The sequence below is a fragment of the Rhinoderma darwinii genome, chromosome 6, assembly GCF_050947455.1.
Source record: "Rhinoderma darwinii isolate aRhiDar2 chromosome 6, aRhiDar2.hap1, whole genome shotgun sequence".
NCBI lineage: Eukaryota > Metazoa > Chordata > Amphibia > Anura > Rhinodermatidae > Rhinoderma > Rhinoderma darwinii.
The window spans coordinates 41550051-41563722 of NC_134692.1; the positions used below are offsets into that span (position 1 = coordinate 41550051).

The 13672-nt window shown below is 42.2% G+C and overlaps 2 protein-coding genes across 8 annotated transcripts in view; one reads left to right on the forward strand and one right to left on the reverse strand.

The window, feature by feature from the left end:
• Positions 1 to 13672, reverse strand: part of C6H21orf58 (chromosome 6 C21orf58 homolog) — a 104321-nt gene that overhangs the window by 65379 nt on the left and 25270 nt on the right. For all 3 annotated transcript variants that reach the window (XM_075829574.1, XM_075829571.1, XM_075829572.1), the window contains one exon: positions 4252 to 4310. The gene's annotated coding sequence lies outside the window, so the exon portion shown is untranslated. The remainder of the gene's footprint in view (positions 1 to 4251; positions 4311 to 13672) is intronic.
• Positions 1 to 13672, forward strand: part of PCNT (pericentrin) — a 63895-nt gene that overhangs the window by 37973 nt on the left and 12250 nt on the right. For 3 of the 5 annotated variants that reach the window (XM_075829554.1, XM_075829553.1, XM_075829556.1), the window contains exons 26-40: positions 2441 to 2461; positions 2694 to 2930; positions 4161 to 4331; positions 5397 to 5549; positions 5625 to 5762; positions 6400 to 7317; positions 7796 to 7966; positions 8071 to 8499; positions 8760 to 8853; positions 8947 to 9059; positions 10400 to 10597; positions 10739 to 10903; positions 11192 to 11387; positions 12878 to 13112; positions 13262 to 13403. In XM_075829554.1, the coding sequence (XP_075685669.1) occupies positions 2441 to 2461; positions 2694 to 2930; positions 4161 to 4331; positions 5397 to 5549; positions 5625 to 5762; positions 6400 to 7317; positions 7796 to 7966; positions 8071 to 8499; positions 8760 to 8853; positions 8947 to 9059; positions 10400 to 10597; positions 10739 to 10903; positions 11192 to 11387; positions 12878 to 13112; positions 13262 to 13403 (3381 nt within the window). The remainder of the gene's footprint in view (positions 1 to 2440; positions 2462 to 2693; positions 2931 to 4160; positions 4332 to 5396; positions 5550 to 5624; positions 5763 to 6399; positions 7318 to 7795; positions 7967 to 8070; positions 8500 to 8759; positions 8854 to 8946; positions 9060 to 10399; positions 10598 to 10738; positions 10904 to 11191; positions 11388 to 12877; positions 13113 to 13261; positions 13404 to 13672) is intronic. The other 2 variants (XM_075829555.1, XM_075829557.1) reach the window with 2 other exon arrangements.

The following is a 13672-nucleotide window of genomic DNA, read 5'->3' on the forward strand; positions in this document are numbered from 1 at the left end:
CGGCTGTCACTCGGATGAGATCCGAGTGATGGCCGTGCCTTCTGCTGCTCGCTCTCCTCCTCCTCACAGTGCGAAGTGCATGTGAGGAGGAGGGTATTTTGTTGCTCCCTGTAGGAGCTGAATCCCTAACCCTGGTCACAGCTTCGGCCGAAGCTGTGGCTGGGGATTCTGCTCCAGGAGAAGCCCCTGAATTCACTGTCCATATATGGTTTACCGGGCCATCCAAAAAATCGGCCGTGTGAAAAGCCCCATTTGAGGTGTATTGTGTTTACTGCGGCTGACTTTCCATTATGTGTGACTAGGGCCTAAGGTTACCAAAAGGGAACTTTCATTCTGAATGAGATGTCTGTCTGTCGTTTCCATTGTTTTTATGATCTAGTAATCTACTCTGAATAACATTGCATTGAATAATCTTTAGGACCTGTTCAGGGACGGCTCTGAGTTTAGCGAATCCAGCTCAGATGGACTCGGCCCAGACATATCACATGGTCTCCAATTCAATGAGTGGGTCCCAAGCAATACTATATACAAGTGCACCAGTCACTGCAGGGAAAATGGGTGCTGCACCTTCATCGAGTAATACCTTTTCAGAAGCCAGAACTAGATATCAGCTGATTGCTTCCTTTTTAAAAGGGTGGTCTTGTTGACGCAATCAATGTTCAATTAAAAATAAAGAAATAAAACAAAGTTCCAAGAGGTTACTTTTCAGCTGCAATCAAAGGGGTTTTCTGATCATTTGCACTCCATTTTCAAAGGTTAAAGAGGCTCTGTCACCAGATTTTGCATCCCCTATCTGCTATTGCAGCAGATCGGCGCTGCAATGTAGATTACAGTAACGTTTTTATTTTTAAAAAACGAGCATTTTTGGCCAAGTTATGACCATTTTTGTATTTATGCAAATGAGGCTTGCAAAAGTACAACTGGGCGTGTTGAAAAGTAAAAGTCCAACTGGGCGTGTATTATGTGCGTACATCGGGGCGTGTTTACTACTTTTACTAGCTGGGCGTTGTGTATAGAAGTATCATCCACTTCTCTTCAGAACGCCCAGCTTCTGGCAGTGCAGACACAGCGTGTTCTCGAGAGATCACGCTGTGACGTCACTTCCTTCCCCAGGTCCTGCATCGTGTCAGACGAGCGAGGACACATCGGCACCAGAGGCTACAGATGATTCTGCAGCAGCATCGGCGTTTGCAGGTAAATCGATGTAGCTACTTACCTGCAAACGCCGATGCTGCTGCAGAATCATCTGTAGCCTCTGGTGCCGATGTGTCCTCGCTCGTCTGACACGATGCAGGACCTGGGGAAGTGACGTCACAGCGTGATCTCTCGAGAACACACTGTGTCTGCACTGCCAGAAGCTGGGCGTTGTGAAGAGAAGTGGATGACACTTCTATACACAACGCCCAGCTAGTAAAAGTAGTAAACACGCCCCGATATGCGCACATAATACACGCCCAGTTGTACTTTTACTTTTCAACACGCCCAGTTGTACTTTTGCAAGCCTCATTTGCATAAATACAAAAATGGCCATAACTTGGCCAAAAATGCTCGTTTTTTAAAAATAAAAACGTTACTGTAATCTACATTGCAGCGCCGATCTGCTGCAATAGCAGATAGGGGTTGCAAAATCTGGTGACAGAGCCTCTTTAAACTGCAGTAAGATGAGTCGCTTACAAATGTTCAGTCTGTAGCTGAAATGTCTCTGTAAACCAGTAGTCACATGACCAGGCTCCTGGGGTTTATCTCCTGCTTGTTTGATGTTCTGGACACTGAACAAGGGGGTATCTCCCTTCTCCCCCTCCCTGTAGTACAGGACATCACACATCATATGCCTGCTCCCCCCCCCCCCCCCCCCCCCCTTCCCTTCCCTTCCTGTCCTTTTTGAAGGGATCATGTTGCACATCCTGGGCAGCAGATCATGCAGAATAGCAGAGCTATGTCTCCATAGTAGAAAGTGTCATTACAATGCTACATTAGAAATTGTACTATAGGGGCATGTAGGCAGCTGTAAATGGAGACTATGTCTGTGAGAGGAGAAAATCTCATGAGCACTGTAGTCCTTTACATGGTAATCCCACCCGCAGAAAGTCGTGGCAGCATCAATACAAAGGTGCCTTACAGAGCTGGATAAGATCATGAAAATTAATAAGTATTTCGCTATGGTGGCATCAAATGGTGAGCATTCTGACACGTATAGGTAATTTTCTGTAATTGATGTTTTTGGTTTTTTTCGTTTGGAAACACCCCTTTTTGAAGTTTTCTTTTTTTTATTGCATACCTTTTTTAGTTTTGTAGGAGTACAGTTACCAGTTCATACACTGCTTGGTTTTCATTAGCTTTTGTTGACCGCAACAGTGATCATTTTTAACGTTTAATATCCTTCTTTTTTTTTTTTTGTTTCCCGCCCCCCTCATCCTTTTTATTTCTCCTTATGACCTAGCTCCATGACTGGAGTGCCCAGGTATGATCCGTCATGTCTCCATCTGAAATTCTCTTGTAATGACTTATTGACCCATATGTTGTCCGATGCATCCAGTAATTCTCCTGCATGATTGCCTTCATTAGTAGATAGAAGCTGCTTGTTTGCTTTAACTCGATAGTGCTGCATGGCATCCCGGCTTTATTTGTTTTTCGTTTAGCTCCTTGCACTATTCCCAAGTGAATGATAGATCCTCCACTAATTTCTTCTATAGATTGAAACTTTGGAGGCTCGTGTGAAAGAGAAAGCAGCTGATTGCAAACTACTGCTTCAGGGAAAAGATCATATGGAGCAGGAGATTACTGAAAGAAATGAAGAAATCGATAAAATGTTGTCAAGAATACAAGAGCTGGAGCAGGCTGCCCTAAGCAATGCTGATGCCGCCAAGAAGTGCAGCCAACTGGAATCAGAATTGCAAAAAATGCAGAAGATGCAGAAGGAACTTCTACAGGTAAGGCAGGGTTATCACTCTTTCTTGAGGTGGGGGATCCATTCTCCCTATCAAAAATAAATTTATACGGTCATTCCCACGTTTTTTTTTGTTTTGGGGTTTTTCCTATATATATTATATATAATTTTATTAGTCTTTTCTCACGTTGTATTCTTTGGATTGCACATGTTTGAAGCATACGTTTATTTTGCACTTCTGTACACATGTTTGAATAAGGACTAATATGCCTATATGGGATTTGACAAAAAATAATTTTACTTCTGCTCCAGGTGTTGTCTGGATCACTGGAGACTATACATGCTATTTAGATGGAGGTTGTCCTCTAACCTGCATTCTGAATACTTATTTTAAAGTGTTTACTGCAGTCCGCAAACCTGTATAGTACGTTAAACACAAAATGAAGAAACATTCCAAAATCATGTCATCAGTGACACGGTATATAGCATACAGTACTGTATTCCCTGCATCTGGGAAGTATACCCTACCAGAGACTTGTGATGGGAGTTTTAGTTTCATAACTATTAAAGAGCTACAAGGTGAAGAACAGTGCATACAGCATAATACTGGACAGTATCCTTCTCAGTCCCCAGCAAAGCTCCACTGTTTCCTATGGGTCCCTAGGACAACTCATCTTGTCAGGCTTGAGGATGACTCCATCAGCTTCTCAGTCGCCAGCATAGCCTCCCTCTTTTCAGTCCCTTGCATAGTCTCCCCTCTCATTCTACCCAGCATGGCTAACTTGTTTTACTCCATACGATGTAAGCGAATTGTGTGGGCTGAGCTCTGTTCATGGAAACATGATGTCAACTGAACAGAGCACCTGGTAACTCCCCTCGTCTTGCTCCCACCCGTCCTCCAGTAAGTGGTGCTTGCCCACCCGCGCTGCATTCGATCAGGCATGCATCGGTGCTGGGAGGAAAGCAAGAGAAGAGATTCAAAGCTTTTAATTTCACTCTCCTGGCTGCCCTCTATTAAGCCATGCTGTGTTTAATTTCATGGGATGAAGCAGCTCAAATAAGGGTCAAGGGGTCTCTGCTAAACACCTGTTAAAAACAAACATCATTCGGACCAGTGACCATTCATTTTTAAAGAAGGCCACTGTACGTAGACTAATGTAATTGCAAATCATTCACAGAAAATGTTGGTCTTTATGGGGGTTGGTCCTCTCTGAGGTGGTCTTCTGGGGAGATCTCAACTTATGTTAATAATTACGTTTTCTACATGGTTAAGGATAAAGAAGCCATACAGCAGCAGCAGTACAACAACGTACTACAGATCTCTGCCCTTCAGTCGAAGCTTGATGAGGCCCGTCATAGAGTACCTGTTGAGGGAGAGCCTGACCATCTCTTAAAACAAGAGCTGCAGACACAGCGGGAAGCTCTGAAAAGAAAAGAAAAAGAGGTACGTTTTCCTAATAAATTTGACGAACCATTTTCTAAATAGAGTACCAATATTTTAGCTGTATGTTATGACTGATATTTGTAAAAGTAAGGCTTCGTTCACACCTGCATCGGTGTGTTCCGTTCTGCTCCATCAAAGTAGCCGAACAAGGGAATAACGGAAGCGTTGCACGCCGACGGTACTCATTGACTTTAATTGGTCCCGTCGGGGTGTCCCATGATTTTACTGGAGACAATAGCGCAGAATGCATAGAAATAGATTTTCTATACATAAGATTCTGTCTTTCTGCTGGTACTACTAGGGGCACTTTGTTGAGGTCAATGTATAAACCGTATGTAGTAATCTCCCAATCAGAGTATGCAGTAAGCTCCATTGCGTGGTGGCTGCAGGTCCCTAGAATGTTATGTTTTAAATCTAGGTCTATGCAATGTAAAAATTTGTTTTACGTTTGCAGATACAGCTGCTCTGTATTCTCTTTACAGAAAAGCTGTATCGTTTTGTTTTTCACTGAATCTGTTGGTCCTGACTGGTTCAGTGAGAGCATGTCCTGCGTGTCTGACACACAGAATCCACCTGTAAACTATCACATTTAAGTTCATAACTTAGATGTGATCGATTACAGCTGGATCCTGCATGTCAGAGACACTCAGGACCTTCCGACACTGAACCCGTCAGTCCTGCGGACCTGACAGTCACTGAAAAAACGAATGATACAGCTGTTCTGTATATGGAATACAGAGCAGATGTATCTCTAAAAGTAAAACTAATTTTTAAAATTAATTAAGAAGTTACACAAAATACACTGACCTGACCTGTTTATTTAAAAAAAAAAAAAAAAGCCCTCAAAGGTGTACATAGCCTTTAATGGGAAAAACTTGTGATGTAGAGTTGACAAGCTGCTACTGGGTTGAATAATATTTGGATTTTTAGTGTTTCTACCCTGGCTTTCTGCTTCCCTTTGAGAGACAGAAGGGCTATAGGAAAGGAAACCCTATATCCAACACTGATAATGGGATTGTGCTGCTTTCCTGTTCCGCTTTAACATATATAACTTTTTCTATAAAGGCTGAGAGCTTGGTTGAGCAGCTAGAGCAGTTTAGGGAAGAATTGATGAACAAAAGAGAGGAAGTCTTCCAACTTAACATGCAGCTTAACGTCCAGCGTAATCAGTATGAACAAGCTCTGCAACAAGTCCAGGAGGAGTATTTGCGGTTGAAGGCAAGTATATCACGTACAGTACAAATTATTTATCAGATTGACTCTGGGTGTAATAATTTCTATTTGTTGTAACAGGATGAAATATTTACCATGCGCTCTCAGAATGCTGAAGATGGTGCTAGATCTACCTTACAACTTCCTCAGGCACTGCTTCAGGAGAAGAACCAAGAGATTGACCATTTGAATGAGCAGATCATGAGATTGCAGCAAGAGGTAAATGTTGTAGCTATTTTTTTTTTTTTTAAACATCTTGGGGAACACACTTTCTTCCTGTAGTGTGTGCGTGCGCGCTATCGTTATCCTACCTTATCTAGGCCTCCAGTTGTACAATTCACTCATCCTCCCTCTAAGGGCAAATTTTCACATTGCAGTTTTTTTTACCGCAGTTTCTGAAGCTGCTACTAGGAGTGGAATCAAAAAGAGAAATAGAATCTTTCGTAAATACTTCCCCTTCCTCATGATCCACTCCGGATTGTGGCTGCATCAAAAAACTGCAGTCAGAATGAGACTTAAAGATCAGAAGACGGTTATGTCCCAGTCTATACAGCAAAGCTGACAAGTGACCTACAGAAAGCATCAGCCTATTCTGACTGATCTCGTAACCACTGCAATATTGAATAATTTTTTTTTAAACTGATAATATAAACCTTATTTTATACATTACCTTTACACTGGACAACCCCCATTTCTAAAGGCATTTGATCGTCGTGGGTCTAGTTTCTGGAATCTGTGGCAGCTGCACAATTCTCTTGCAGCAGCCTTTGTAGGGGAATTGAGCTGATACATGGTTTTAAAACCTTTTGCAAAAAAAAACTTACATTTTTTAAAAAAATTTTTTCCCCAAATTTAGACAACATGCTCTCAATCTGCAGAAGTGGAGGAATTGAGATCCCTTGTTGAACTTCTTCGCAGTGACCTAGACAGATTACGCAAGGACAAGGAAGAAGAAGTTGAGCAGCTTCATGAAGTGATTGAAAAATTGCAACAAGAACTGGAACAATTGGGGCCAAACAGGCATGAAATCAGTGACAGTCAAGAAAGTTTGGATCAGCTGGGGCTTGGAAAAGTGGAGAACTTACAACGGGAACTGAGAAAAGGAGCTCAACAATTACAAAGAGGAAACGCAGCACACAAAAAACTAGATGACGCAGAGTCCTCGTACAAGGCTGAAATGGAAGCTTTAGAACAAGAACTGGAAGAGAAAGAAGCCCTGCACATCACTGAAATGGAGGTCCTGGAAAGGAATTTACACAATGTACAACAGTCCAGCAGACAGCATGACCAAGTACTAGAGACTCTTCACGTGCAACATAGGAATCTGCAGGAGGAGAGTGAGCTCCTCCGGAGTCGTTTCTCAGAGCGGGAAGAAGAAATTGTCAGCCTCTCAGTCCAGCTGCAAGAACTGCAAGATAGATTACGGAAGAAGGAGGGTTTCCTTATGGAGAAAGAACTATTAGTTCAGACAATGCAGGAGCAGAACGCAGGTGATCGAGCAGAGTTTGAGAATCAGTTGGCTCAAAGTTCACTGTCTCTAGAAGCTGCCAAAATAGACCTTCAAGAAATGCAAGGAGAGAGGATTTCAATTCAAGATGTAATGGCAAAATGTTCCAATGAACAAAGTGAGAGAGAGGAAGAATACAAACAAGAAATCCAGGACCTGAAGCAGCTGCTGAGCGATTGGGAGAAGAAAGCTACGATCCTCACTGAAGAGGTGCAAATACAAACTGATGAGGATGAATTTATGGAGTTGGAAGCCGTACCCCCTTTGGTGAGCCTTGATTTGTTAGTATATTTCTGTGCCGCTACTCCATTACACCTGGTACTTCTTTAGGAACTGCTCTGATCTGTAATATTTGCCGTGTCCTACTGCACTCATGGGTGGCAAGTGTCCCATCTCAAGCATTTGATAAAATATCACAGTATCTTATACTGCACTATGATGCAAGCCCTTCTGTAAGATTATCGGGAATAGATTTCATGTATGGAGGGATCAATAGAAACAGTGTAAATGTTACTAGCCATGAGATTGTGAAAGTCGCATGGTGTAGAAAAGTTGTAAAAATGTAATAAAGTTAAATTATTTTTTTTTTGGGGGGGGGGGAGTTCTTAGAAAACGTTGTTTTATAAACTGTACCGATTTATGCGCTGCAATGTCGGCAGTAAAATATGAGGTGTTTATGGGTTTCAGACACCTGTGAAATACAGAAACTTCTTCCATTCTATCATTAATCCCAATTATTACTTAGGTTGCTTTGAGGGCGCAGTTGACTACTGCCGAGAATCTGGCCAGCGAGAGAGAAGCTGATCTTCACAATGCACAGGCTCAGCTTGCCAACTTGAGGCTAGAACTAGAAGAATTGCTTTCTGAATGTGAACGAAGAGAAGATAAAGCCCAGGATGTTCTACAGCAGCTGAAGGTGAGAACGTAAAAGGTGAAAATGATTTACAATTATACTGGAAGTGCTGTTGACTTATCTAAATATTTTTTTTTTTTTTTTTTTTTTTTTTTATATACACCTAGAAACGAGATGTTTGTGTGGCAGAGTTGCAGACGCATTCCCAGAATCTTGGTACCCAGGTTAAGAAATTGCATGATGCACTAGTGAGCCAAGAAGCCATGATTACACTGATGGCAGGGGACCTCCAAAAGAAGAACTTCGAAGATCTAAAACAAAAGCCTGAGCTGCCGAGACCTGGTAAAGCCAGGAGCTTCTCCGAAAGCCTAACGGACTGGAGTACCTGGGACTCCCCTGAAATGGTTAGAAAACAAGAGGAAGCGATACACAGTCTGAGGGCATTCACACCCTTCTCTGAACTGAGCATTGATCACAGCGCTGAGCTTATGAGATCGAAATCTTCTTGCATTAAAAGACCTGGACATTGTGATCTTTTAGGATCCAGCACTCCATCTATCTCTGAAAGCAATTTCTCGGAGCAGGGGGTAAGTCCAGTAAGTGCAAGGTGTTATTTTTTATATTATATTATGTTAGATTTTTGAGTGTAGTTTTCTATAGCTCATGTATACACCAGGGTCCAGCCATAGCATGATACTGGTGGCTCAGAGTTGTTGTTTTACGAGCCACAACCGTCAAGATTGTCTTCTGTAGTATTGAGTTCCATGGTGATATATCCACTGAACCTCCAATAAGTGACAGGTGTATTATTCTTATAGGTAGCTACATTATTCTAAAATTGTTCGTTCGTCCTCAGATAAGAGATGGTGTACAGACAGATTATGATTCTTGTGATGACCCGCAGAGCTCCAGGGATGATCAGATTGATTCGGATAAATCTGAGGAACTGGGTAAGAGCAAATTTGATCTCCTCGCTACATTCAATAATTGATGATCTTCATTGACTGCTGCAAAGTAGTTACTGAAAAGAAGTTTATTTCTAGATTACAGGCCTGAAGTTGGCACCACGTCCGAGCTACGTTATATGGCGAACTTGTTTCACATTAAACAAAAGGTGGATTCATTGGGCAGCGCAGGGCTCTCTCCACAACTGCAGGTAAACTTTCATTACAACTGCTGTTTAGATTTCACTTTTTCAGTCCTACCTAGTGCCTTTTGGTTTGTCGCTCGTGTCACATACACCTTGGGTCTGTTCTGTTGCCACTAGGAGGTTGGCCTTAAACTGGTTGTACCACCATTGCATTTATATTTAATGTAGCGAACCTTATTTTAAGCATTTTTGCAAGTCATACCAATAAAATCCAATGTCTTATTTCAAAAGTATCTATTTTTTGATCACAAGGAAATCGGTCCCTGGCGTAATAAGTGCAGCCTGCTTTTGTGCATCCATTTTGTTAACTCTGATCTTGTGGCCAAGCATGGGCGGTAAAGTTTTCTTTTCTGTAGTCACTCAGAATAGCCCCTCTCCTCTCGCACATGGGCAGTGTTAAAATGAGATCCTTCCGCCACCTCTATGCAAGTGTAGTGGGCAGCTGGGCATGCGCAGGGAGTGTCTGAAAATAGTAGATAGACACTTTTCCCCTTGCGCTGCTTTCCACTGCACAACCTGAACGTGGATTAGGCTATACGAATTTACCTATTCTTAATTTACCTATTCTTGTTCCAGAAGGTCTGCAGAAAGGCCTTCCGACCTCTTAGGCTATCATCACATGTTGAGTCTGGTTGGCAATTGGTAGACTGTATCAGGCCAAGGTCACAATGTCCCCATTCCAAGTTACGGCTCACTATATTCGTGGTAAGGGCTTCGTGGGCTGTGCAGGCGTTCACCTGTGCACACGTTTTCATCCTTGGACGCTTCTCTTAGTTGCGATGTTTTACTGGTGGCTGTGGATTAGGTTGCCTCACTACTTCATTTGGTGGTTGTTCCCACCCCTGGGGGGACTGCTTTGAAATGTCCCAAGTTGTCTCAAGCGAGAATAAGAGATCCCTTTCTTGTGGAGCTCACTGGGTGACGCAGCTCCCATCCGATAATGTTAACCCTTTTTTTTTTTTCTTTTCTTGACGTTAGCCAGGTTTTACATTTTGATGTTTCCTTCGTCTCTGGCTCGAGTTCTGTTCCTTCTTTTTGGTTTTTCTGGTTCTCCTACTGCTTTAATACATTATGGTTTAGCGCCGTGTCTGCAGGAGGAGTATATCCTGTGTGGGTGTGTTTGGTGTTTGGAGTCCCCCTTCTAGTGGCAACTGCATATACCCAAGATTTCGGTGTCCCCCAAAAATCTTGACGAGAGATTTTGTGGAGCGTACCAAAAGATCTGCTTTTTATTGCTGTCTTTTGCAATACACAATTTGACGTACTGTATCCGTCTTGAAGACTCAATGTTTTGAATTTGTTTAAAGTTCAGATGTAACTTCATTGTATCTTATCGTTTTGTGCAGAGAATGCTGAATATGCTGCATGAGGAAAGCTGCAAAATCCTTGAGTTGTCTGAATGTCCTCTGGTAAAGTCCACCATTCCAGACTGTTCTGATCTTGCAATCAAGATAGATACTTGGCAGAAGGAGAAACAGAACTTGCAAGAAACCATCCAGTCACTGAGTTCAGCTTTAGCTCAGGCCGCTGACAAAGAAGAGAAGGTAGATATTTTTTTTTGGGGGGGGGGGGGTCCCCCCCCCCCTCCCCCGCGAGAGAGAGAGAGATCGTGACACAGTATTATATCTTTGTATTAATTGTGGACCATTACTTTAAATTTTTCTTTTCAATTCATTTAATGCTAGGAAAGCACCACCTTGGACTGGAGAAGGGACCTGTTGCATAGTGTGCAGGCACTGTTGGAAAGTGAGAGAGAATATCTGCGATTGGAACTTCAGTCCGACATACGTCGTGGCTCTGGAGACAAAAATTTATTGTCCGAAAAGATGGAGCATCTTATTAAGGAACAGGTTGGCAGAGACTGAAAATACTTATTATTTTGGTTTGTTTTCAATACTCCTTTTGCAGACTATTGAAAATAATTTACTTCTATAGCGCCAATATATTCCACAGAACTTGACAATTCAGAGGGAATGTGCACAAATAATCAGACGTTACATAATGACAAGTAATTCACTATTCAAGCAAGAGGAGTGAGGACCCTGCTCGCGAGCTCACATTTTAGAAACACATATTCTCATATAATGATGGCGTACATTCTAGGAAAAAAAAAATCCCCTAAAAATACTTCTTTGCAGGAGGAGCAGAAACGTCTTGTCCTGGAGCACGTTCTTTCCGTTGATCGTAGTAGTCTGCTCTCTGAAATTCAGGACCTGCGTTCACAGTTGCGTATGTCTCATCTACAAAATCAGGAGAAGCTTCAAAAACTGCAAGATACTCTGACCAGCACCGAGGAAAGAGGACATACGAGAGAACATCAGCTCCGCAGACAGGGTAAGTATATAACCCATGCCGTTTGTATGAGCTCTAAAGTCCGCACCGTGGCAAATGGTTTCCATGTTAATCTGCGTTTCAGACCTGTAGGTACCCGATGTGCCAATGTATGTTCCCTTTTGTGAGGCACTGTGTTCTCCACTAGTAGCAATAAAACCTTTTATTTATTTTTTCGTTTTTCCTACCCAAATAAGCTCCAGGCCCTATTTGAATAGAGTATATATTAATTCATGCTCCTTAATTGGTGTTTTATTCCCTTTTCCTATTCTGGTTAGGCAGCGCTTTGATTTCTTTAGACCACTGCCTAGCAATGCAGCAGGAAATATGTCCCAGTATCTTTCTTCTACGTGACCAGTGTCATTTGCAAGTCCTGGTGGGATGTATGATAGACATGCCACCATAATTTGTGCACCTAGGAGTCCTCACAGGATGGTGGGGACCAGTATTGAATTTTCTTTTCTTTATATTTTTAAATCGGGAGCTTATCGGTATAAATAAGCTTAGGCCGAAACACAGCTAGTGATTCTTGGTTCTTGGCAGTATTTTAATTAGAAACTTAAAATAAAGGTAACCAATTTTAAATCTTCGCTCCAAGTTAAGCCTGCAAGTGTCTTACTCCCTCCTGAAGTCCCCACGCTGGCGAGATGCTTTAGTTGCCCCTGTGACTGCAGAATAGATCAATTCAGATGGAGAATTCCTTTTCCTACCCATAAATAATAGTCTCTGTGAGTTCATGGATCTTGTTGAACCACTGATTTGTGTTCGGGTATGTTCACACGCAGTAGCAAAATACGTCTGAAATTACGGAGCTGTTTTCGCCTGAAAACCGCTCCTGATTTTCAGACGTTTTTGTAACTACTCGCGTTTTTCGCTGCGTATTTTACGGACGTTATTGGAGCTGTTTTTCAATGGAGTCAAGAAAAACTGCTCCAAAAACGTCCCAAGAAGTGACATGCACTTCTTTGACGCGGGCGTCTTTTTACGCGCCGTCTTTTGACAGCGACGCGTAAAATGACACCTCGTGGGAACAGAACATCGTAAGACCCATTGAAAGCAATGGGCAGATGTTTGTAGGCGTAATGGAGCCGTTTTTTCAGGCGTAATTCGAGGCGTAAAACACCAGAATTACGTCTGAAAATAGGCCGTGTGAACATACCCTTAGGTAGAGAAGGACTGTGACTACCTTGTTACCTTTTGTCATTCTGTAGAGATCAAGGGGAACTATAATATCTTTCCATTTTGAGGACCAAGCCAAAGAATGATCCATATTTCGGCTTTCCAGGCCCCAATGAGTATGACTTTAGATGGCAATCGAAGGTTGGACATGCAGAGTCAAACCTGATTTTTATTTTCAGGATTTAGATGGATATGGGTTTTTATAATCTATGGTGACGTCATGACACTTAGTCACTGTTTTTATAATGCACTCCAACATCTTGTGTAATATCAAATACCTAAAAAATGGCTGAAATAGACTATCTTTCTTTTAGTTGAATTGTTAGAGTACAAAGTACAGCAGGAAGCTTCCATTGCTGAAGATTTAAAAGGATCTTTGTTGCGTGAGAAGGAACGAGCAACAGAACAATACAAGCTCCTGCTCCAGGAACAGGCGACCGTTTCTCAACTCCGTGCTGAGCTAGATGAAAAAGCACCGGAGATAGAGAGCCTAAGAAAATCACAGAAGGAGCTGCAAAAAGAGCTTCAGATGGAAACCTCCAAACTGAGGTAGAATTCAAGAAAGTGCGGCATGTCTTTTACATAATACCCTTTCCCCTCAGATTAACGTCCTTCTAGTCCATTCCATTATTCCTAATTTATCCATGGTAAGGAAAGCCTCCGGGTTTATATATTTTATTTTTTTTTCCCTCACTTAGAGCGGAACTGGAAAATAAAGAAAGGACTATGTCTGCTTATATAAAGAAAATGCAAACAGAAAGTCAGATGGAAAAACAGAGAAATGACGAGGAGAAGTCCCTCATTCAAAGGACCTTGGATATCAAGGAGAAATCTTTGCAGGTAAGGCTCTCAAAAAAAAATGTTTAAAGGAGTCTTCCACTCTTAGCGTTTATCATCAATCCCCCAGTAGGTGATAAATGTTAGATCGGAGTGGTGGCTGGGATCTGCCAATGAATTCAAGGACTAGTTTCTACTCCTGTAGATGGCTGGTGGGGTGTAGTAGTATGGAGTGGTGGTTGAGCAAACATTCTGCCGTCTTCATACAAGTCTATTGGAGTTACAGAAATAGGCAAGTGAGTGGATAGGTGAAAAAGTTAGTGGGGAAAACC